The following is a 23,004-nucleotide window of genomic DNA, read 5'->3' as shown; positions in this document are numbered from 1 at the left end:
GGGCACACCTCGGCACGCCCGGGGCAGCCCCCGGCCTCCGCCGGTCCCCCCCCCCCCCGCACCGCGCCTGCCCCGCGGGGAGGCCGAGCGCCGCCGGAGGGCCGCGGGGCCGCGCAGCGCGCGCACGGCAGCGAAACGCGGCCCCCCCCCCCCCCCGCGGGCCCGGCGCTCCCCGCACCTGTCCCCGGCTGCCGGCCCCCGCCTCCGCCCTCCGGGCGCCGGCAGCCCGCGGGATGCCCCCGGCCGAGGGTCCCTGGCAGCGCCCGCTGGGCCCCGCGGCCGCCCCCGTCCGGCGGGGCAGGGGCAAGGAGCGCCCCGGGGCCGGGGGAGGCGGCAGGGAGGGGGCAGGCCTCGGGCCCCGGCTGCGGGCACCCCCCCGCCCGCACCCCAGCCCCGTACCTCCAGGGTGCGGATCTCCTGCTGGGTGAGGTCGTTGGAGGCGGCGCACTTGGTGCGGAGCCCGCGCAGGTTGGACAGCGAGATGTCGATGAGGTCCTGGAGCAGCCCGCACTGCTGCAGCGTGCTCCGCACGGCCGGCAAGCCCCGCGCCGCCGGACACGGACCCTGACCCGCCCGGGGCCCCGCGCCGCCGCCGGCCGCCGCCTCGCCGCCGCTCCGCTCCTTCCTCTCCAGCATGCCGGCGGCTCGCAGGGCAGCCGCTCTATCCATTCCTCGGCATCGGGAGGCCGGCGAGGAGAGGCGGCGGCGGCGGCGGGGGGGGGGGGGGCGGCGGGCGGGCTGAGAGGGAAGGCGGGCGGCAGGGAGGGAGGGAAGGCGGGAAGGCGGTGGCTCGCCCCGCCCCGCCCCGCCCCGCCTCGCCTCAGCGCGGCTCTCCCCGTGCTGTCGCCGCGCAGTGACAGGCACGGGGCCCGGCTCCGCGCCCGCGGCCGGCCCGCCTCAGCCTCAGCCCGTCCTCGCCTCCGCCCGCCTCGGCTCCCCGCTGCCCTCTCGGTCCCCCGCAGAGCCCCTCGGCCCCGCCGCCGTGCCGGCCTCGCGCTGAGGGAGCCGTGAGGGAGCCCTGAGGGGGCCCTGGCGCAGGCCCGCCCGAGCAGGGGGCACCGGCGCGGGGCGGCCCCTTCACCTCAGCACCTGAGGGACGGCGCCGGGCGGCCGCAGCGCCCTGCCGTGGGCCAGGGCTCCGGCCATTCCTGCACCTGCGGGTGCCAAACGCTGTGAGAAGGTTAGCGAAGGTTAAAAATGTGTCAGAAGTGTGTTTTCAGCACCGTCCCGCGGCAGCCCCTCACGCGGTTCCAGGTGGGTCAGCCCGCTAGGCCAGAGCCTGTCATGGTGTGAGGAGAGGAGCTGGGCCGTCACTGACAGGGCTGTGCCATTACACCACGGCGTAAAATACAGTGTAAAACGTTACACCACGGTGTAAAATAAATACCAGCCACGTTGTGGCCATAACCAAGTTGCCTACTAAGGCCATAGAGTGCTCTCCTGAAGTAGCCTTTCCCAGATGTTGTATAAATCGGCCAGATACATGTTTTATTTGACACAAACGTCTACCTAGTAAAGAATAAGTGCAGGTCTAGCACATGAAGTGGGCATTATTATAAACATCTTGTAGTGAATATAAACACTTGAGTGCAGTAGTTGTACGGGTTCACTCATATCATGAATAGGAGGGAAATTTATTACGGCCTTGTGGAACCACCATGGACAAAGCTTTCAGCACAGGACCTTGAGGAAGCCGGTTTGGGGAGCTGCGAGTCCTGGCTGCCTGGGGACCTGCACAGGGCCGATGTATTGTGGTAGGTAGGAGATGTCACTGCAGGAATAATGCCTCCCAGCTATTAGCAGGGTGAGGGAGGTTCATCTCATGTGAGGGATCCAGAAGGACAATTTAGTTGCACCCTGCTGGCAGAAGATTGCCTCTTTAATTTGTAAGAGATTGACACCAGATTTTAAAAGCTAAAATGATACCCAAGCCACATGTGGCAATACAGAAAAGAGTTTTATGCAAAAAAGGAGGGAATACACTATGAATATAGGGCATGAGGCAGTGGAGCAGGGCAAATCTGTTGACACAGCTGTTTTTCTCATGGTTGGATGGGTATTGGTATATCTGTTAGCTTGGCTGCATTTGCATCGAGTAGTGTGGCATAAACTGTTCAGTAATTTTCTTAAGCAGGTGGATCAGGCTAAGTATTTGATTCCATTGCCATTATTCACATGCTCATGTAAATTTTATATATACTAAGGGCTTTGCTGGATTAGGGTTTAATTAGTTTGCCATGTGATACGTCCTGTGGTTTTGGGAAAGTCACTTATTTTGTTTATTACCTCCATCATTCCAACCTTATGAAAAAGTCTGTATCTGCTCCCCTCCTCTTAGGAACGCTGGAAATTTAGCACTGGAAATTATAGTTTGTAGAAGTCTGACAGACTGAAATCCTCAAGTACAGGTGCCTGTGCATCTAAGCAATGTTATTAACAAGGGTATTATTCTCACAGACATTCTTTGTATACCTGCCTGAGAACATCCATTTGCCAATAGACAGTAAGCAAGGTTTATTGCATAAGAAAGCAAACCAGGAAAAATGTGGGCTGTGCATCACAAGATATTTGGCATTCTCTGCAAGAGTTTACTGCGTTGGGAGTGCCGGCCTCATTAACTGGCTGCCATAAGTGGGCAGCATTCCAGTCCCGGCGTACAAGACTGCCCTCCAGGGCTGTATGGAAAAATGTGCTGACTAAACACTGCACTCGCTGTGCCTTCGTGTTCCTGCTCAGCATCGCTTGCTGGCTCGCATGTTCATGAGGCTGGTGCGTGCATGGGGGAAAAGGAGAATCTCTGAGTGCTCCTCTGCGGAAGCAGGTTACACGCAAGTGAGCTGTTCTCTTCCTAGCTAGCTGCTCTGACTCCAGCAGCAAGGCGGAAAGAACAGACACGGAGATGCACACCTACACCAGGGAACCACTGTCAGGCCGAGGTGATCCCCAGAGCTGCAGTAGCACAGGACTGCAACCTTGGGTGTGCTGCAGAGCTGCAGCGTGCATCACACAGGGTGGGCGCTGAGCAGACGTGATGCTGAGGTGCCAGGAGCAGGGTGCTTGGGAACATGGGGGTGGGAAGGGAGTGTAATTTTTGAGATTTCATGGATGAGGCCAGCAGGAATTCACAAGAGGCGTATCCCTTATTCCAGCCCCACAAAATCAAGCATGACAGAGCAGTTCTTATGGGACACAGATTCCATTCTTCACACGCCCACACACACATACATTTTGAGGCCTTTATTTAGTTCCTTAAACACACTGTTTTGAAGAGGTCTATACTGAAAGTGTGAATGGGAGAATGCAACTCAGAGTTGGGGAAAAAAGGTGATTTCAGCTTCATTTGTACTTGTGCCTTCTGAGAAGTGGTTCCCAGCATCTTGCATCTTGTACAATTTAAAATTCTAGTGTTATTTATGCTGTTTTTTTTTTCATGGTCTTTGCCTTGAAGATACAGAAGGAAATGGGAAGAAAGCTTGTCTATTGGCAACTAAATTCAGATTGCTGTTTCACCAGAGATTTCATGTGTAATCTTGATAATTTGTCTGTCTATAAGAAAAAGAGGGATAAAAATACTTTGTTTTCTTAGAGGGTGTGAAAAGAGAAATACAATGGCTGAACATTGGTGGAAGGGCCATATTAGCACGCTGAACTCTTTTGCCCAAACGTTCGTGGAGGTGACCTTTTTAATGCCATATGTTATGCATTTATTGAGGCACTTGCTAGGACTTTTTTCGTGAATGTACAGTATAGAGGGTGGGGAGGATAGACATAGGACCTGCATCCTACAGAGGAAAACCACCGTATTTTCTCTTGAATCAGGGGAGCCGCACATTGCGTACTTCGTTCTGATGTGTACAGTGGTCTTTATTGTATATCAAAAACCAACAATAGTTCTGAAAATAACAATAAAATGAGGAGTACCTAAACTGGATCAGAGAGAACTGTTAAAAGCTTGTTTCAGCCACTGACCTAAGAACTAAAAGGATTTGTATTCCTCCCTGTTCCCCATCTCTTGCCTGCACAGACTAAGTTTTGTGGGACAAGATTTTCCCTTACTAACTGCCACAGTAAAGTCCTAATCTTGCTAATCACCTAAAGCGAATGCTGCCCCATAGACCTTATCAAGGGTCTTCACCTCAGTAACATAAGCTCACTGGAGAAAAGCAGAGAGGTTTTTTTCAAAGGAAGAAAAGCGCTGATGCATTTCACATGCTGCTTTCATCAAAGGCTTCTATTACCTTTTTAGTTAGCTTGTCCCAGTTTCATTCAGCTATCACAACACTGAATTTAGATGATGAGACTGAATTGCTCAGTTTGATGTGTTTAACACAGGTAATAGAAACCTGTTTTAAGAAGATGCAGTGTTGGGATTTGAAGAGCTGAAATGTTAGGTGTTTCAGATAAAAGAGGCCTTTATTATCAATGATTTTCCCCTCAAAGGCTTCCTCCTACACAGGCAGTATGAGTATTCCTTTCTCTTTGCTGCACAGCACAATAATACCCGGTGGTTCTGGCATGCTTGTCTGCTGTGAGGTTAAGAAACTTTGGTCCTATTTTTAGACATGCTGCTGGATTTTCTTTTTAGGATTTACAGAGAAAATGAAGGTGGTGAGGTAGTGTTCATGGGACAAATCCTCACCGTTTTCCTCAGTTTAAACATCTCCATTGCCTGCAACCAAACCAAACCAATTCATACCAGTTCAAGATTCGGCCCTACACCTCTAATAAAATGCTTAGCATAGGTCCACTTCTCCCACAAACTTTTTCCTGTTCTGCTGCCTGTTTGGTAGGTTCAATGCACTAATTACAATAAAGGCCAAGTTAGAGCAGGCAAAGCACCCATTTCTTTCTGCCTACATATTTTTTTCCTTCTTTTGTATCAACTGTCGTCAGAAAACCCAGGAATTTGTAGGGATCTTCTGCCACTTAAAATAGCAAGGCCAAAAGCAAGGGATGGAACAGTCAATATACAGGTTTGACAGTAATATTTACCAATGAGACCATGGATGGATACAGGTATCTGAACTGTACACTGAGAATAACGGAGAAAGGGATGTGAAAATTAAACATTACTGTTATTCTTAAAACTTAGTTGTACTGGTGGGAGAAAACTCTTGTGCTTGGGCAATATAATAAAAACAATTCTTGCTCCACAAAAGGAAGACAAGGGAGTCCAGCTGTATAGCTGCAATCAATGTTTTCTTTACACAGGTCAGCAGAAGGGAACTTTGAAATAGGATTGGAAGGAAATCATTGGGATGATGTGTTCCATCTTAAAAGACCTCACCTCCTGGAGTCATGTGAGTAAACAAGAGTTGTAGCTGTTACAGCAAACAAAAAATGTCTAGCTTTAAGGACTAAGAAAGCTTGAAAATACGAATTTGAATAGTCTGGAATACAAATACAAAGACTTAACATTTATTTTTAGAAAAATCTCATGGTTTTTGCAGACCTAGCTGTGTTGCAATAATACTGCCTTTTCTCTGCTATTTATTACCAGACTCTTCTGTTTAGACTATAAGCTGTTTGGGGCAGGAAGTGTCTTACTGTCTGCTTGCACAGCAACGCCTGAATCTCGGCTATAAGCCTCTAAGCTCTGCTGTAATGTAAATACTAAATAATGATAGTCACAGAGGATTTAGCCCCCACCCCACTTGGAGGCCTGCCAGTCTGCAGGGTTTGTTATAGCAGTAGATATGCCAGCAGTGAAAAGTGACAAATTTTGTTGGCGAGAGATGTTCATAGGTCTAACAAGGATAAGTAACACCCGCCTCTAAAAACAGAGGGTTGTGTCTCTCCACGGATAAACACACCCAAGATTGACTCATGCTGGCATAATCCCCTTGTGCAATTTGTATATTGGCATTAGATGTTTGTGTGAGGCAAAAAGACAAATATTTGGTTAACAAAACAACACATGGATAATCAAAAATGATTAGGCAGTTTTACCTCTCAAAACACTGCAGCAGGTGATCTGCTGCGCTTCACATCAGACAGGCATACCCACCCCTCTGCAAGCAGAGCTTCCCCATGTTTGTTTTATCTGCATCAAAAGAACCAGCTTATTTTGTAAAATGTTACAAGAATAAAAATAAAAAATAAAGAAATAAAGCTCAATAACCCACAGTATGTCAAGGGAGGGGGTATATACTGTGGTGGAAAAAGCAGGCTCATGTTCCACAAGGGAGCTTTGTCAAGTGTATTGCATAAGGAGATTACGGCTCTGAGTCTTGGCCACAGCTGAAGGTTTTAGTTGTTTTTGCCACTGCCTCTGTCATTAGCGCATTTTACTGAGCTACATCACAACAGCCCCTCTTACACCTTTGTGTAAAAGTCCCAAAGCCCATGATATTTTTCAGAGCTGTTACCCCACATGACTGTTAGCTTCATTCCCCCAAGGCCTTTCTTCTTGTTCTAAACAAAGGGAAAAGAGTTTGACACATTAATCATCTATTCATGTTGTACCCTGCACTCTTGTGTTTGTTTCACGTGAGAAGCCTATAGAAGGGACATGAGGTGAGGGTCTGCTGCGTACACCCCAAGTAAGGCTGATCCTGTACTTCAGTGTTTTGGCAGCGCAGTTATGTTGATAAGCAAAATGAAAAAAAAAACAACAACAACTCTTCACACCCCTGTATGCCATATTCCTGCCTGCAAAACTCTGTCTCCATGACAGTTTTAATGGCAAAAGGAAAATAATAATAATAATAATAATAATAATAATAATAATAATAATAATAAATTGTCCTTTCCTGCTGCAGTCCCTTCTTTGTGGAAAGACATCTTACCACTAATTCTTACACTGTTCTGTGGGAGGCCTCACTTCCAGTTCTGCAACTCTGCTTCTACATCTGCATGTGCAATGCCTCAGAAGTGGGGTGGCCACATACATTTCTCAAATCATTCATTAAGTCTCTCATCACATAGCTAGCAAGAAGGCTGTACTGGGATCAGCAGAGCCTGCTGGCTAGTCCACATCCCATTCCATGGGTGGAGAAGGACCACAGAGACCGACGTTTGACGTCTGCATTCTTCCCAAGATTCATCTGCACATCTGAAGTAGCTGTGTCCCTCCATTGTGCATGGTGTGACCTTGGAGAAATTACTGCCACCTTCCACTTGTGAAGTAGCCATGAAGTCTCTTTGCCCTAAGCATTCTGGCGCATGTGTCTTTTAGCTCAGGTAGACAACTCTGGGGAGAGCTTGGATAGATCAACATCCCTGCTTTAGGAGAGCTGCTAGAACCCTGTGGCAGGTAGACATGGAAGGAGCTGGTTTTCAGAGTTTTCTAAAAGTTCGACTAGGGAAGAATGACTCTTCTTGCACAAGTGATATGTATTCACATATATTCATTCTAGTCTCTTTTGGATACTCTCAATATTCTGGTAAATATCTATGATTACAGTATATTTTCCTTATTTTAACCTATAGTGCTGTGTGTGTAGCTGAAGGCATGGCATAATTTACCTACCTCATCAGTTACTTCAGCCAGGGTAAAACAGATTAGATTGACTCGCATTAGTAGAGGATGAGCCCAAATGCATCCAGTAGGCATTGCCTATTGAGTCCTTTCTTCTGGAATGCAGAATTCTGCAAGCACCGCCTGTGTGTCCTAGGGCTCCTCCTGGCCTCGCAGCATGCTTCTGCTCCCTGAGGCAGGCTCTTGGAGACTAGGTCTACGAAAAACCTGTGCATAGTCTAAAGAAAGCTTATAACATTATTGTGAATATTTAAAAACACAAACCTGTCCCCTGGAAATTAAAAATGGTTCAGCTACAAGTCATTACAGTGATGATAATAGAAAGGACATTATATCCACCTATCAATTATTCTAGCCCTTGGTGAGCTGAGGATTAATCTGCAGAAGGAAAAACAAATGCAGATGTTCGTTCTTTCTGATTCAAAGTCCTTTGAAATCAGTGTCCTCCCAGTCAGTGTGTTTTGGATGAGGTCCTCATTCTGCCTTCCTTTCCACTGTCCCTACAGTACCATGAAAATTCAGGCTGTTTCTCTTTACTTCCTTCCTCTTCATAAAATGTCTAATAATCAGCCATCTGGTGTCCAAGATGCCTTGAGTATTAGGGCATTTCCTTTATCCAGGGGAGGCTTGTGAGAGGAAAGATAAATGTGTTCATGACCTATCCCTGCAGTGGGCTGATTAGGGTCTGGCATTTTTTCTTTTTTTGCATGGATTATTGTAGCGCTAAGAGGCACATATTTACAGGGAGAATCGTGGTTTCTGGTGTAGCAGATTTTATGATGTTACTTGAATGTTCTTAATTAGAATTCTATGTAATGGTATAACAACTGTAATATATGTTAGAAACCAAGTGGGATTTTGAAGGGAAAAGGCAATGGGAGATCTATAGAAAATGTATGTCCTAAACAACTGCGTTCTGGTTCTTTCTCACTTTAATTTTGGCTCACACTGGCACCCTATTTTTCAGAACTAACAAGAAAACTTAACCCCTTCCTTTCATTCTGTATGGCAGACTAGTACCGAGAGACTCATAGCTGCGATGTAAACAGTGTGCAGGGCTCTGTTCAAGTCCGTGGTGGTCACTGAGGAATAAGGGTTCTGTGCGCCGTGCTGTACAAAACTGGGTCAGGGCTCAAGGTAGCCAATGGACTGAGGTTCAAGTGTAAGAGGAAAATATTGAAGGGCACATAGAAACCACGAAAGAGCATCCACTGGACCACTGCATTAAAAAAAAAATAAAGCCTAGAGGGAGAGGATAAGTCAGACTCAAATGAAAATGAAAATAAAAGCAGTATGAAGAAACTTTCTTCTTAACTAGAATTGAAAGAACTTCTCAGTTTACTCTGTGATGATTTGTAGGCCAAATGCTTGATGTGAGGGAGGTTTATGTCTTGATTTGTGAGCCATTGGGAGTTGCAAATTATTTGTTGTCTTGATTGTGGTAGCATGAAGAGAAGCCAGTACGGTACTGTTCATATTCGCAGAATGATGCTCCCTTCCCATTCAGGTGTGAGCAGTCACTAGACATTTGTACGAGGACTCTTCACCTGATAGAAGATTTATATATAGCAAACAATTCTGGTCAAATGGGAGTTGGCGAGGTGAAAGCAAAATGAAAAGAGACATCCTTAAAAATCCCTTAAGGCTATTTTGGTACATCTCAGTTCTAAGCAAACAAACATTTATGGTTCTTTTTTTTTTTTCTTTTTTCTTCTGAAAGTCACCTTAAAGGGTATGTACTACCCAAATCCCTGCTTGAACTCTGCATACAGTTCAGACTTTGGATTAGAGTAGTCATACCATATTTAAGCTACTTAGTACATCCACAAATTAACCAGCTAACAGCATACATTAGCATGAGTGCACGAAGTAATGATAGCCTAAACTTTCTGTACAAGACTATGCAAAATTTCTTTGAATGGAAACATTTGTCTTAGTGTAAAGAGCCAAGGCTTCGTGCATATACTTAACTTTTCAACTACCAAATAGTCCCTACCCAAACTACTCGCCAAGCACAAATGTACATGCAGATAAATCTTTTTCTGGTGATGTTGCAGGAAATAGTGAAACACATGTTCTACTCAGACACAGTAGAAGTCTATAAAATCCAATAAGCATATTTTTTACATTTACATTTAAGTTTCTAATTTTGAATGATACCATAATAAAAATGTTCTCCGTTTTGGTTCTGTAGTTATCATGTATGATATTCCTAAACCTTTAGTCATGATAGGAATAAAGTCTCACACAACAGAGCATTTCAGACAAAAAGAGACAATTTGAAACCATACACCTAGAAAGGTGAATTTTGATCCCTTGTTTTTTTTTAGTGCCAAAAAGCTTTGGACTCGTGTGGACTCTTTTACTAACCTTAGTGTTTTATGTATCTTTTTCCTGCAACAGACACTAGCAGACAGTGTTAGTCAGTTATACTTATGGCAGATCATTTTAAGTGCTTCATGGTCCTTCTCCAGTGCTATGAAACATTTTGGGAAGGCAGCATTTCAGGTCTAGACAATCGGAAATCCTAGGCTGTAAAAGTGAATACACAGCTGAACACAGACGATAGCTCCTGCTACTGGCCCTGACTCAGCCAAGAACTTTAAACACAAGTTGTCCTTCTCAAATCAGGCTTGGAGATACACATCTGTGTCCTTCTGAATCAGGGCGCATACACAACAAGGGGACTGAGAAAGCTAGCCCTGAACAATTTGTCATTTCTCCGTGGACAGGCTTTGTTCCCAACCTGCATTCTGAAGCCTTGGTCTGTATCTGGTGCGGGCACGCTGCAGTTCCACCACGATTTCAGTCCTGCAGCCCTGCTCTTCTGCCTGCTTCCCAGCAGAGCAGAGTTTGTACAGATACCTGGGATGACTGGCAACGCTCTGATTTTAGAAAAAAAAAACAAAACGCTTTAGACAAAGTTCTAGAAAGCACAGCCCGTCTCACTACCCTATTTCTGTCAGTAGCCGCTAGTGGTAGGACTCAGCTGCCCCATTTCTGCACAAAGGTGCACTCTAACCTTGGTAGTAATTTCTGGAGAGAGAAAGGTCCTGACTAGTACTTATCAGCATTTGAATTCAGTCTGTTGGTTTTCTGGTAACTCTTCTTCCTCAGTTTCCATCACAATCATCAACTTTCACAGTAACACTGTCTCTGGAAATGGTTTGCCCCGGAAGCAAGATAAGCAGAACATGAACACTAGCAGGAACTGAGCCAAAGTTTTGAAAATTCTGGCTCTCGCTCTGCAGCACCAAATAGGAAACTGTTTGCATTCATGGAAGACGAATGTACAGGAAAGGTCAAAGTAAACTCCTACCACTTTCCCTCATATCTGAACCTAGTTTTTCCTGATCCAGCAGCTCACAAGTTTATTTACCTCTGCTCTCACTGCAGAACTGAAGAATTCATCCAGCTGAGAAATAATCAGCTTCTGCTTGCTTCTGCAGTTCACAAGGTAAAAGTCCCCATTGTTTTCTGATGGGGAATACCACCTGATGAGGCCTGAGCATTGGATCACAATAGGGACAGAGGTCCCAGCACAGGAAAGTGTTTTCTTCAGGACGTTGCATAAGCACAAAGTTAATTTTAAGTCCGTATTACAGTACCATAGCAGTCAATACAACAGAAGCATTTACATTGAAGTCAAGTTAGTACCTGTTTTTAATTGCTGCTGCACAGGCTTTGCCTAAGCACACTTTCAGGTGCTGTCTTGGAAAGGAACACGTATCTGCAGAGGGTGAAGTGTTTTGCTAAATCAGAGTATGTTGCAGTACATTTTCTCTCTCTGTGTAGTCTCCATTACAGGAAGAAAGGTGGCAGAAGCCCAGCTTTCGACATTGGAATGATCCTTCTGCACCCCTAACAGTGGGTCATTTTCATTAAAAAAAAAAAAAAAAAAAAAAGGAAAAAGCTAATACAGAAGATTTCATTCTTCCATAGGGCACTGATCCTTTCAGTGTGTCTGTAAGGAGCTGCATAGGTCCAATTTAAACGGGAGGAGAAACTGCCCTTGACTTTGGCTAGCTTGTGATCAGGTTCTGAGCAGAGGCCATGAGGCTAAATGACCTGTACATCACTAAATAGTGCACGATTCCCAGCTTCTGACTGAGAAGGCAGGAATTCTAACTGCACGGCCTGAAGCTGGTGCCACTGTATTTTCTGAGCATACTATCTGGGGAGAAGCAAATCTCTGTGAAGGCAAAAATTTGAAGAAGAAAAAAAAGAAATAAAAATTTAGAAAATAAAAAAATTAATAAAAATTAAGAAAATAAAGCTTTCCTGTGACTCTCACGTGACAGATGCTACAGGAGCTTGGAAACAGTCACCAGAAGGAAAAGAGAGAGTGAAATTACAGTCTTAGGCCTAGCTTCACCATCATGAAGAGGCTTTTGGAAAGTTGGATCAGTCAGTAGTTGGGGATGACAACCAGTTTACACAGGCCTTTTCCTCTCTGGAATGCTTTCTCGTCATATGCACTGATAACAGCACCCCCTGTGCCAGGAAGTAATACAAACACATCCTCTTTGAAAGGCTATCTAAAAAAACAGGGAGGAATTTTTTTCTGATTGCAGTCGAGTGACACCAGTCCTACAACAGCCATCTGTATGCCACTCCTGTTTCCTTCCTTGTTTTTATTTTCAGCTCTTTTTATAGCCAATGCATTTCCAAACACTCTACAAGAGATTCTGAGTTGAGAGCTTTTGCAGTTTCTGGTCGCTTGCATTACACTAACGCAACATGTTTGCAGCAGACCTCCTCATCTATAATTTACCGACGCAGCTGGAATAGCCCAAAGCATAACACTGAGCTGTGAGAGGAACGCAGTACAAGGAAGCAACTAGGTCAGCTACCTGGCCTAAAGAATCAATGGATTAGCATGGTGTCTCTCACATCTCAGGTGCTCATGTTTCCACCATTCGATGCAGTTTCCATTTGTTCTTTGCTCAGATGAACCCCCTTCTTCTCTATGAATAAAATTATAGTTATAGGGAACGGAGATGTTGGCATGAAGCAGCACACTGTATTTCTTTCCCATGGGAAGGTCCTGTTCAATAAAAATTGAAAACTGTTTTCAAAACCAAGATTCGTCTTGGTAATTCTGTCTCCTCTTCGAGCCAGAATGTGTTTTTATGCCCTGAAGAATTAAGGGAAATATTCCAAAATGTTTTCAGTAGTGCAAGGAAAGAGCCCCTAACTGTAGCTTTCAGTTTACTGGGAATACGTGCTTCTAGTACTTTGGCTTCCAGACAGTATAGTCATGATTTCAGAAACCATTTCAAAGAAGGGAATGATGACCCTGTGGTTGAGACGTTGAGACTGGACCAGTCTGGTTCAGTTCTTGGCTCTTGCAGAAAGTACAGCCCTGGGCAAGTCATCTGATCGGGTAGCTTCCCCATGAAACAGAGATGATAATGGTTCCTCTGTCTGACACATCTATTAAAACTATACAGAGCGCTTAAGATTTAAAATTACAAGGATGAAAATGATAGATCTGATTCATATCTGTGCTTCCCAGAATCCTTTTCTATCGGTCAGGTTTTGACCATTACAGTGGTACAATAAAAAATAATTCTGCTGGTTTAGTGGAATTTCTCCGAGTGTTCACTGAGCTAAATGAAGCCAGAACTTAAAATACTAGATCTAAGTGCTTCTTTTTGTTTCTTTTTCTTTGATGGGATTGTATTCATGGCTATTCGGAATGGAATATCTCCAGCTCCCATCTGTCCACGAACGTCTTTTCAGTTTCAACCTGTTAGCTCTGCAGTTCTGCACCATCTCTGAGATTTGCAAACTCCTCCAAATCTAAAAGCACAGCTCAGTAATATTGCCTTTTTTTTTTTTAACCAAAACATGAAACCAAAAAGACACACACCGCAAACTATAAACACAGTAATTAACCCTAAACAATTTTTTTATTTCAAAACGTTTGAAATAGGGAATCTGATCATCAAAACCACAAGCATACAAATGTTTCCATGAAGGATAATCAGGATATTGGACTTGCTAATAATTTTATGTAGGTATGCAAGCTATGAAGGAACCCATATGGTCCCTTTCCATTCTACAGTTCTGCTACAAAGCTATATGCCTGTAGAGTTTCAGCACTTGTTGGCTCTCCTTGATGTTTTCAAAATAGCATGTGCTGTTCAAATATGCTTTGAAGGTAAGAATTTTAGCAAGTCATTGCTCTCTGTACTTTCTCTACATCCTGACCCCTTGATACCCTTGAATCTGGAAGTTTCACAGTCAGAAAGGGTGCTACAGAAATATTCCCAGCTCCTCTTATCAGCCTCGGCCCATCTGAAAAACAACAGAACTGGAGCTGCAAATGTCTTTCTGCTCACATCTTTCCCTCTCTCACATGCCCCAGAGCTATACAATAGGACGACTGCTTAGAATATCATAGTAGAGTTTTGCCTACAGCAGACACAGCCATCTGCAAAGAATTCACATTTCAAGACATGCCGGTTCCAATGGATCTAAAAATCACAACTAGTCAGCAGGGCTGGATGCAGTCTGCATTGCTAAACGCTTGGGTGCACTCATATAATTGCATAATTCAGTGTTGTGAACTCCCTCTTCTCAGACAATGTGTTTTAGATATCGACTGCACAGAAGGTCAGCTTGTGCTAGAGAAACAAACAGGCTGCTTTGCTTAGTCCAGCAGCATAGGGAGGGCTGGGAATAGGCTATGACAGGAGACATCCAGCCCTGTTAATTGTTGTTACTGGGATGTGCTCAGAGGGTTTCAACCTAGCTTTTAGCAGTCCAGACTTAATGCTTTTTTTTTTTCCCTTCCGTGTAGCAATGTGTAGAGGGTCTAGTCGAGACTGACTTCTGATTACATTAGTCATTACGCAGACAGTTCTCCGGCCAAACCGCTAAGTGCCTGAGACATACAGGTGCAGCAGAGCGTGCCACAGAGATGCACAAACTCCTGTTCCCTGTGGTACACTGCCTCTGCTTATGAAATACTGGGTCATATGAAGTACTGAAATACAGATCAAGTCAGCTTGTGGGGATCCCTAATAATGTATTTATTGGTTTCAGACAAATGTCAGAGGAGTACAGATGTTGCAGATAATTAAGTCCTGACATGTTTGGGGAATCTTGTGATGAAAGTTCCAAGCGTTCACTTGACGTTGGTACTGATCAGGCACTGGAGAGAAGTTCTCATACGTTCCCATAAGAAAAGCTACATTCGGGGGATGCAGTTAGCCACAAAATCCAAATTGCTTTTTGCTCAGAGTTACCTGACGCATCTGATAGATTATGCACGGGCAGCCCAACTGATTGTGTTAGGCCACACAATCATTCAGAGGCAGGCTGGAAATGAAGTGTCGTCCCATCTTACACTCGTTCCATGAATTGAGTTATCCAGGCTCTTGCAGTCAGCACAAACCAACATCCCCAAACAGAGGGGCTTCCTCCCAGAGAAGCAGCTGGGAATTAAAGAGGGGAAGAAAAAATAAATGGTTGCATTAGCAGCTGAGCTGAGAAAAGAGCCTGAACTTTGACTTTCAGTTGTTATTCGTACAGCAACTTTCACCTCAGAGAAAGGCCCCTGGGTAATCCTGGAAGCCGAGGTTAGAGCTGTGCAAGAAAGTAAGAGGAGGGGTGAGGACAACACAGAAATCAGGAAATAGGAACGTGGGGCTTTGCCCCCACCTGGAGCAAATGAAGAAATGACCGTGTAACTTTACAGACTGAGATGTATCGGGTGGCTGGCTGCACAGATCTTAAGGACTTTTCTGCCCTGTGGAATATTTCCAAGTGTCCAAGGCTCTCAGTAAGCAGGCATGCACTTCTCTCTAAATGGATGTGGGTGGAATGACACAGCCTTCCCTCACTGGGAACACGAGAAAAGCAGAATAAAAGTGCCTAATTGCGGTGTAATTTATTTTTCTCTTCTGCAAGGGGCTATCGGTGTTCTGTGAGGCAGATAAGGCGACGCATTAGAAAGGCACATCAACTGTGCTGCCAGGGAAACCTGGCTTTTGTTCTTGTTTTGTTGCTTCCTTTAGTCCTACCTACAGTATTCCTGCTGCAAGGGCAGGGGAGAAGCTTGTAAATAGCGAACAGGCACAACACTTAGCAAAGTCATCACAGTGTACGTCTGCTGGACAGGCTATCTGTATTTAATGCTTTCTTTTTAATAGGTGCTTCAAAGGTATATATGTTTAGAGCCAATTACATGCAGAGAAATCAAAAAGATACCAAAATAACAGGTAATAGGAATACCGGGAGTTGCAGAAATAATAAATACCCATCAGTTTTTTTCCCCAGGGTGTCTTACCTTCTAGGATAAAGCCAAAATTACAAACATGTTAAAATAGCCTTTTCTTTACTTTATTTATTTGGCCGCTCAGGAGAGAGGAGAAACTCCATCTTACTTGCGTGGTAGTGGGGGAACGCAGCCTTACACATCCCTGGAAGAGATGTTCCTTTCCTTTACACTCTCCTCAGGAAACATACATGCCCTGATGAATTGAGTTAACGTATTATAGCCACAAAAAATACAAGGATGTGTTAGATGTTCCGTTGATGGCTAGCGTGGTGGTCAGGAGGAAGGGTGCAGACTCAGTCAGCTTGGAAAAACAGACCGAAAAATAATGGAATAGACCCCCCATGCTTACATCTGTAGGGGAAAAAAAGCTCAGCAAATGATGAGAATTAGCAGTTCAGCTGCTGCAAATGATTTGTAATTGATTATCTTCAATACTCAATTAAATTGTTTGAGTCAGGGGAAATGCTGGGGGGGGGGGGGGGGGGGCTGTGGCACTTGCCGTATGTCCTACTGAGAAGTACGGGGGGTTTAGCAGGTGTAGCAGTTCCTGCAGTCTAGGACAGACCCTTCATAGTCAAGTGCCAGGACTGTCTGCTCTGGTGTGTTTGAGGGAAGCAGAACTTCTATGAGGTTTTTGAAAAGGTTCATTAGTTAATGATGAGTAGCTTATCATGATGACTGCTATTTCGAGGATCTTTTCAGAGGTCCTAATATACTAGGCCCTAAACTGGCGTTAGAGATAAGTGCTGCTCAAAGGCTTGCAGCACGGAGGAAGGAAAACTAGTTGTGTCCTATGGTGTGGGTTACTGGCAGAGCAGACTGCAATTGTTTCATCTAGTAGCATGGGTATACATCCTCTGGGAAATGCTGTGTAAGAGTAAAGTGGTATAAGGAGTTGTTCATCCTGAAAATCAGGAAATAGGTTGGACAGCCTCATTCCTGTGTGACTGTGGCACTCCCTTCTGATTACTACCTGGACCGTGATGGCAAAGGACAGGAATGTAGCTGAGGCATCATAGGGGAAGGCACTGACCTGGGCTCTTCAGGAGGCTTGTGCTGGACGGTCAGAATAGCTCCTTTCTGTCCCTAAACAGCTGAAAAAACTTAGCTGAAAACCAGCGTAGCATGCTACAACTCATACCCAAGCTTTATACGTGCACAGAAACAGCTGTTTGCAGATTAGCTCTTTGTGCCAGCTGGGTATTCTGAAGTTATTTGGCAAAGGAGAAAAAACTGATTGGATACACATGAAATCCACCTGGCCGGGGCTGTGAGATAGGATTCAGTGGAAAGGTTGTGCCTGCTGTGGCTGAGCTGCAGATGAATGGCCCTGCGCGCTGCTGCTGTGCACGGAGGCAGCTCGCTCTGTTAGGGGAGGTAATAAATATCAGCCTGGAGCCTGGGGGCAGGGGGGTGAGGAGGTGTAGTTGCTCCTACACAGCTGAGCTGTAGGAATCAGACCTTGCTGGGTGAATCCTGTACTTCTGCCTAAAACTTTCTCTCCACCTTGCAGTACTATTCCATTCTCACAAATGAAATTGGATCTCTTTTATCCTTGTCAAATCACAGGGTCCCTGTTTATTTACTCCAGCACGCAGAAGGTAAAGGGCTCTCTTCTCACCTGTCTTGCTCTAAGTTCACAAAAGATGATACAGAGCTGGATCCCTTTTGTCATGCAAGGCTCCTAGTTCCCAAATTCTGTCACAGCCTTTTCCAGTGGGGCATTGCCCACCTAACAGCTGCCCAGCCCTCAGCCCACTCTGCAGGAGCGCTGGGGGAAGGCTGGGGGCTGGCAGCAGGGCCGTGCACTCACACCCATACACGCACCAACTCACCCATGCAAGTGAGACATGCAAATTCAGGCTCTGGGAGTCCCAAGGGCAGAGCAGATTCCCCAACCACTGCCCAAACACTGTACTTTCCCACAGAAGAACAACCTCACAGAGAACTTGTGTATTGAGAGGGGCAGAAACTAAGAAACACTTGCAAAAGGAGATGACAAAAGACTCCAGGAGTCAGTTTTCTTATCTGCAGTTTGCACTCAAATAACCCCAAAAGGCCGCTTATCTGTAGCAAGGATGGATTGATTTAAATGCACAAAAAACCCTGAAGGGTTTATCAGGTTTCTTAGATAAATAGTCTGCAGTGATGTCACAAGGGGGTAGATGATGAGCTCACGGGGAAATGCAGTCCTCTGTCACTGCAAATAAAGGACCTTGTCTGCTAAGCTCAGATGAAGGTTTGAAATATCAATGGGTTTGGGATGTTCAGGGCTGGGGCTCTGCTCTCTCCTGCCTGGGACATGCAGTGAAGGCTATGATGGTTTTCACACAACATAGGGCTATTTAAAGATCCTGGGATAAAAATGTATCAACACTTCTACCCTGTAAGCAGAGCTGCAGAGTAGATGCCGGCTTTCTATGGAGGCTGCTGAACACGAAGCATTGATCTCGCAGATAAGTCGTGCTTACTTCCTGCTCCCTCAGGACTTGACCCAGGGTCTCTTGAAGTCTTCAGAAGACTCCCGATTGATTTGTCTCTCAGTTATTGCTCTTGCTGCCCAAAACAGACAGTTCTTTAATTATTGCATGAAGAGCATCCTCCAGTAAGCCAGAGACACAGACGCACCGAATTTGCTAGAAGCTAAAGAATGTGGTCCCAGTTCAAACTCGGTTCTTTTATAGGGTTGGTTGCCTTTGCACCAGCCTCTCAATACCCTGCTGGTGTAAGCATTTGTCAGCAGAAGGGAAACAAGTTAGCTCTGTGATTAATTGCCGGTAAGGTGGCTGTGGTGTGTCCTAAGAAAGTCCTTACTGGGTGGATTTATTTTGCTTTCTAATGTATTCAGATGCATCGGTAAGGAGGACAGTCAGGACGAGGAGTCCCTAACCCCCTTCTACATCTCTGCAAATGTCAGGAGAGCTTTTGTTCGTTGCGTTACCAGCCCCAGGGACGGAGGTGTGTGCACTAAGGGTGGGTTACGTGTGCGGCTGTGGAGGTGAGAGCCCTGCCTGCGAGCTCGACCCTGCGTGCCCACGTCCCTCCTGGCCCCACACCCAGGCCGGAGCTGCCTGCAGCTGCTGGGCAGCACACTGCTTTAGCGGCACCCTGTGCCTTGAGGTGACACGGTACTGAGAAACCAGCCGCCTGGAGTCCTTGCGCAATTCTGCATTTTCTCCCAGTCCGGGAAATGACTTAAGAAACCAAGCTGGCTGGGCCAAAGCGCTCAGTGCTGCAGGTTTTGGCGTGGAGCCACTAGGCAGATGAACCCGGTCCTGTGGGGCTGTAAATCCCTTCTCCTCCCTTGCATGGCAGTGCCTCTCTGTCTGGCACCAGAGGCTCTCTAGCACCGTGGTGACAGTGCCAGGTGGTCCTGAAGCAGAAGCATTTTGGGGTATGCCCTGAGCCCTGTGTGCCTGCGGAGCTGCAGCAGGAGAGGAGAAAGCGCGCTGCTGCCGGGAGGCTGCTCTTCCCGTTAGGCATTAGGTGAGCTCGACACGCCGCTGTTCTGGGTGTCCGAGGCTGCCTTCTTCGAGAAAGGGAGGCCTGCAGCCCCTGAGGTTGTCCAGGCATGTGTGCCCGTGGAGCAGAGGGTGAGGGTGGATGTATTTCTCCCTCTTACATTCTGTGTTTCCTCTACCCGTCTGTGAATTCTGTGAAATACAACACAGACATCCTCTCTGTGCTTTAACTGAGCTGTGTGCAGGACAGATAAAGGACTGGCTTTCTTTATAAGCACAAAAATTAAGAGCAGCCCTCTTGCAACCACTGGAATAACAGCAGCATAGATAAGCTGCAAGTCAGACCTCTTCTGCTCCTTGTCCTCTTGCCCCTTGAGTCCAAGTGCTGTTTTGTGCACAGGATATACTTGCAGCGTAGGGAAATACAGGCTCCTCCCCACATCCAGTCCCTGCACTTAGACAAGCCTTTTGCATCTCATGTTATTTCTGAACCTAAATATTCTTTTCTGCATCACGTCATGCGTTTATTTATGTTTTTACCCTAGAAGCCTCAGTCAAAACAAACAAGGGACTGCTGCGTCACTCTTTGAGTCACTAGTGAATGCAGCGAGAGACAGACCTAGAATAAGAAAATGGTACTCACCTCTAAACATTTCCTGTATGTGTGTTTATATACACCTGCTTTTATATTAAATGTGTATATATATACTTTTGTGTATGTATAAATATATATATAGTATGTATGTGCATACACACACGCACACAAAAATATAAACAATGTCAGGAGGAAGAGACTCCAGAGACAGTAAGCAGATAAAGTAAATCAGCAGCAGTCTGGACTCACTGTCTAATTGTTGTCAGATCTACTTTCTTGTGGTTTGGAGCAGTTGTGCTGCAGGAATGGTACCCGCCCATTCCTGCCCTGCCAGCAGCTGATGTGGAGGTTAACTAGGGGGTGACCTCAGACCACCTTTGCTACGCAGCGACAATCCATAAGGGCTGGTCACTCTGACGTCCCGATGAAGTATTTTTTCAGGTGGCTGTTTTAGTGGTTCGAGCCTTATCACTGGAGCCCCATGCTGTAGCATATTCTCTGTTGGAGAACTTTGATTTCAGATCTTTCCATTCTTTGTTTCCTGTTGTTGAAGCTGATGCTTTTTAACACAGCTATTCTAAAACCATTGCTAACGTCCTGCATATTCCACTTTCTTCAAAGGTACAGTTGTAAATAGAAGTTGACTTTGATGTTTTTGGCACAGCCTTGCCTTCAGCCCCTGGTGTGTAGGTCTTAGCATCTCTGGTCAGGAAAAGGAGCGCCTGAGAGTGACTGCTGCTTGAGCCCAGGTGTTGGAGAGCTCAGAGGAAGAGGATGTTGGACCCCTTGGGCCTAGCTCAGAGCTTTGAAGTCACTTCATGCTGGCGGCCAGCTGTACATTTGCTCAGGACTCGGTGGGTCCATTTGAAGTCTATTTCTAGCCGGCAGATGTCATTCAGCAGGCACAATGGGCACTTAGCACGAGAACAGAGCCCCCAGTCCCTCCCTTGTCAGCTGTGGGGGGCTGTGGCACCCCCAGCAGGATGCTGCAGTGTAACACCCTCCCCGTGTCACCGTGGGGATGTGCACGAGGGGTACCTCGTGGAGGAGGTGGCATTGCCGGTTGGCAGGGATAGGGGCATTGAGTCAAACCAGCTTGTATGCTGAGGTAGTAGCTGTGCTGGCACTGCACCAGGGCATTTCTCCCTCCCAGGAGACAAACTACAAGCCCTTCATCCATCCTGATGTGAAGATTCTTCCTAAAGTGAGCTTTAAACACTGCCTTTGACTTGGTGCCTCTGCTGAGCCTTAGTCTGAGCAAAACGTGCCTACTTCTTCTGTCAGAAGCACAGACAGTTAAAATAGCTCCTGCTGCTGGTGATGATTTCATGGGAGGTAAAAATAAATAGGGAAAAACTAACGAGACACAGGAGAGGCACGTTATGATGACAGTGTCCTAACACAAAAATCATAAAATTAGGAGTAGCTATGTTTGTGTCTTGGGGCAATTTCAGAAGGAGATTAGGCTCCCCATGGACATCACTGACTCAGCATAACTCTGTACTTGGCCTTGTGGACACACTGGGAATTCCCTCATCTCCCTGAATGCAGGTACCGCTGTGATCTACCACGATACAAAAGTTGGCCCCTGTGGCCAGAAACACTGTTGAATCCAAACAACAGTGAGCAAAATAATGATGAAAGTTTATATGGACACATGGTCCTGTACTTTTGACACCCAGGAAAACGGCAGGTTGTCTGTAGGGCTCAGCACTTTAGGGTGCTCATTTGCAGAGCGGGCACCGAGCTGGAATGCTGCGGGTGTATGGAGCACATCCTCTCAGCTGGATTAAGGTCAGAAAAAAGCAACACAGCACTGTGGCAAGCTCAGTGCCGGGAGGGGCCTCAACCAACAAGAGGCCAGGTATTTCATTGCAAACTAAAACTTCGGGGCAGTTTTGCCATCCAAGAACACTGACCCTACTTAGCTGTGAGGAGATTTTGTGCCTTGTAATCCCCCATTGATCTGGATTACTCTTTTTATTTAAAGAAACTGACCTCCAGCAGCCACACCAGCTCCGTCTGGCCCAGCAAGCAAGTCTGGAGCACAAGTACAGGAACAAATTCTAACTCAAAAAAATTGGGTTGACCAATATTGGGCCTCAATTAAAAGGCTGAAGGAAACAGGAGAGCATTATCTTACGCAAGTCTTAACACTTTGCTAGTAGATTATGTAGTCTAACAGGTCCCATTAATTCTGTTTCTCAGTTAATAAATTAAGGGGTACCAAATAATCAGTATTTTGCTAAGCCATAGTACATTGCTAAAAGTCAGGTTTATTGTTACTTGTAGCCAGCTCCAGTTTCTTTCCTTCCTTTTTTTTTAAGAAGGAATACAGACCTCTGTAATCCAAGTGTTAGCCAGTGACATAGAAAAACCTATGTTTACATCTCTGACTTGGTCCAGACTTCAGGTGTGTCTTTGGGTAAGTTCCCCAGCTTCTCTGTATTTCAGATGTACTCCAGAACTTCTCCGCCTCCCAAAGGTATCATGGTGCCAAAGTGGGTGGTGCTCAGGTGCCTTCTTAATGAAGCCGTGGTTGTCACACTGTGCGGAGACGTAAATGAAAGGTAGGAACATTAAAGGCACTGTTGGCATCATTTGCCCTGACTTTCAGTGCATGTCACGCACATCACCCGTAGTCCCCTCCCTCTGTAAATACTGTAGTGCATTTTCCTAAACATTCTCCCATGCCCTTGCTAATTTAAGCCTCTATGTTCTGCTGAAAAAGTCACATTGACATCCTCAGGTATTTCATGTGACTGCAGAACCTCAGGCAGTGCTCCCGTAACTATCTTCATCTTAATAACAGTAACAAGTCCTCAAAGACCCAGCGTTAAACTTCTGGTTTAGGCCTTTGCCTAAAAATAGTCCTTGGACTGCATGTGGACTGGAGACATGATTTCATACCTGTTATTCCTGGAACTTCTTTCCAGACTGAGAGCACAGCCTGGTTAAAACCCTTCCTAAATGCACTTCCTTGAGGAGGCCTCTGAAAGATAAATGATGGGTGTGATGTTGCTTTGTCAACAGGGGAGAAGCTCTTTGTCTCGGGTGTGATAATCATTGAGCAAAACAGTGTTAATGACACAGGTATTCCAAGCAACTGTATGTTCCTACCACGTTTTGCATTAGTTTCCTCGCACTGCCAGTGCTCCCTCTTGCTCCTTTCCTACCA

General features: G+C 45.9%; 1 protein-coding gene and 1 long non-coding RNA gene across 4 annotated transcripts in view; both read right to left on the bottom strand.

The window, feature by feature from the left end:
• KSR1 (kinase suppressor of ras 1) overlaps nucleotides 1–714 on the bottom strand; it is a 67,378-nt gene extending 66,664 nt beyond the window's left edge. For all 3 annotated transcript variants that reach the window (XM_040532440.1, XM_040532441.1, XM_040532442.1), the window contains exon 1: nucleotides 400–714. In XM_040532440.1, the coding sequence (XP_040388374.1) occupies nucleotides 400–669 (270 nt within the window). In that variant the 5' untranslated portion in view covers nucleotides 670–714. The remainder of the gene's footprint in view (nucleotides 1–399) is intronic.
• A 6,563-nt stretch (nucleotides 715–7,277) lies between these two features.
• LOC121057936 lies at nucleotides 7,278–17,249 on the bottom strand. Its single transcript, XR_005814024.1, has 4 exons — nucleotides 16,804–17,249; nucleotides 14,737–14,925; nucleotides 10,227–10,365; nucleotides 7,278–9,027 (listed from the first exon to the last, which is right to left on the bottom strand). It is a non-coding gene; the product is annotated as an uncharacterized LOC121057936 (long non-coding RNA).
• Between the last annotated feature and the right edge of the window lie 5,755 nt (nucleotides 17,250–23,004).

The sequence above is a fragment of the Cygnus olor genome, chromosome 20 (assembly GCF_009769625.2).
Source record: "Cygnus olor isolate bCygOlo1 chromosome 20, bCygOlo1.pri.v2, whole genome shotgun sequence".
NCBI lineage: Eukaryota > Metazoa > Chordata > Aves > Anseriformes > Anatidae > Cygnus > Cygnus olor.
This window is presented reverse-complemented; position numbering and strand designations above follow the sequence as displayed.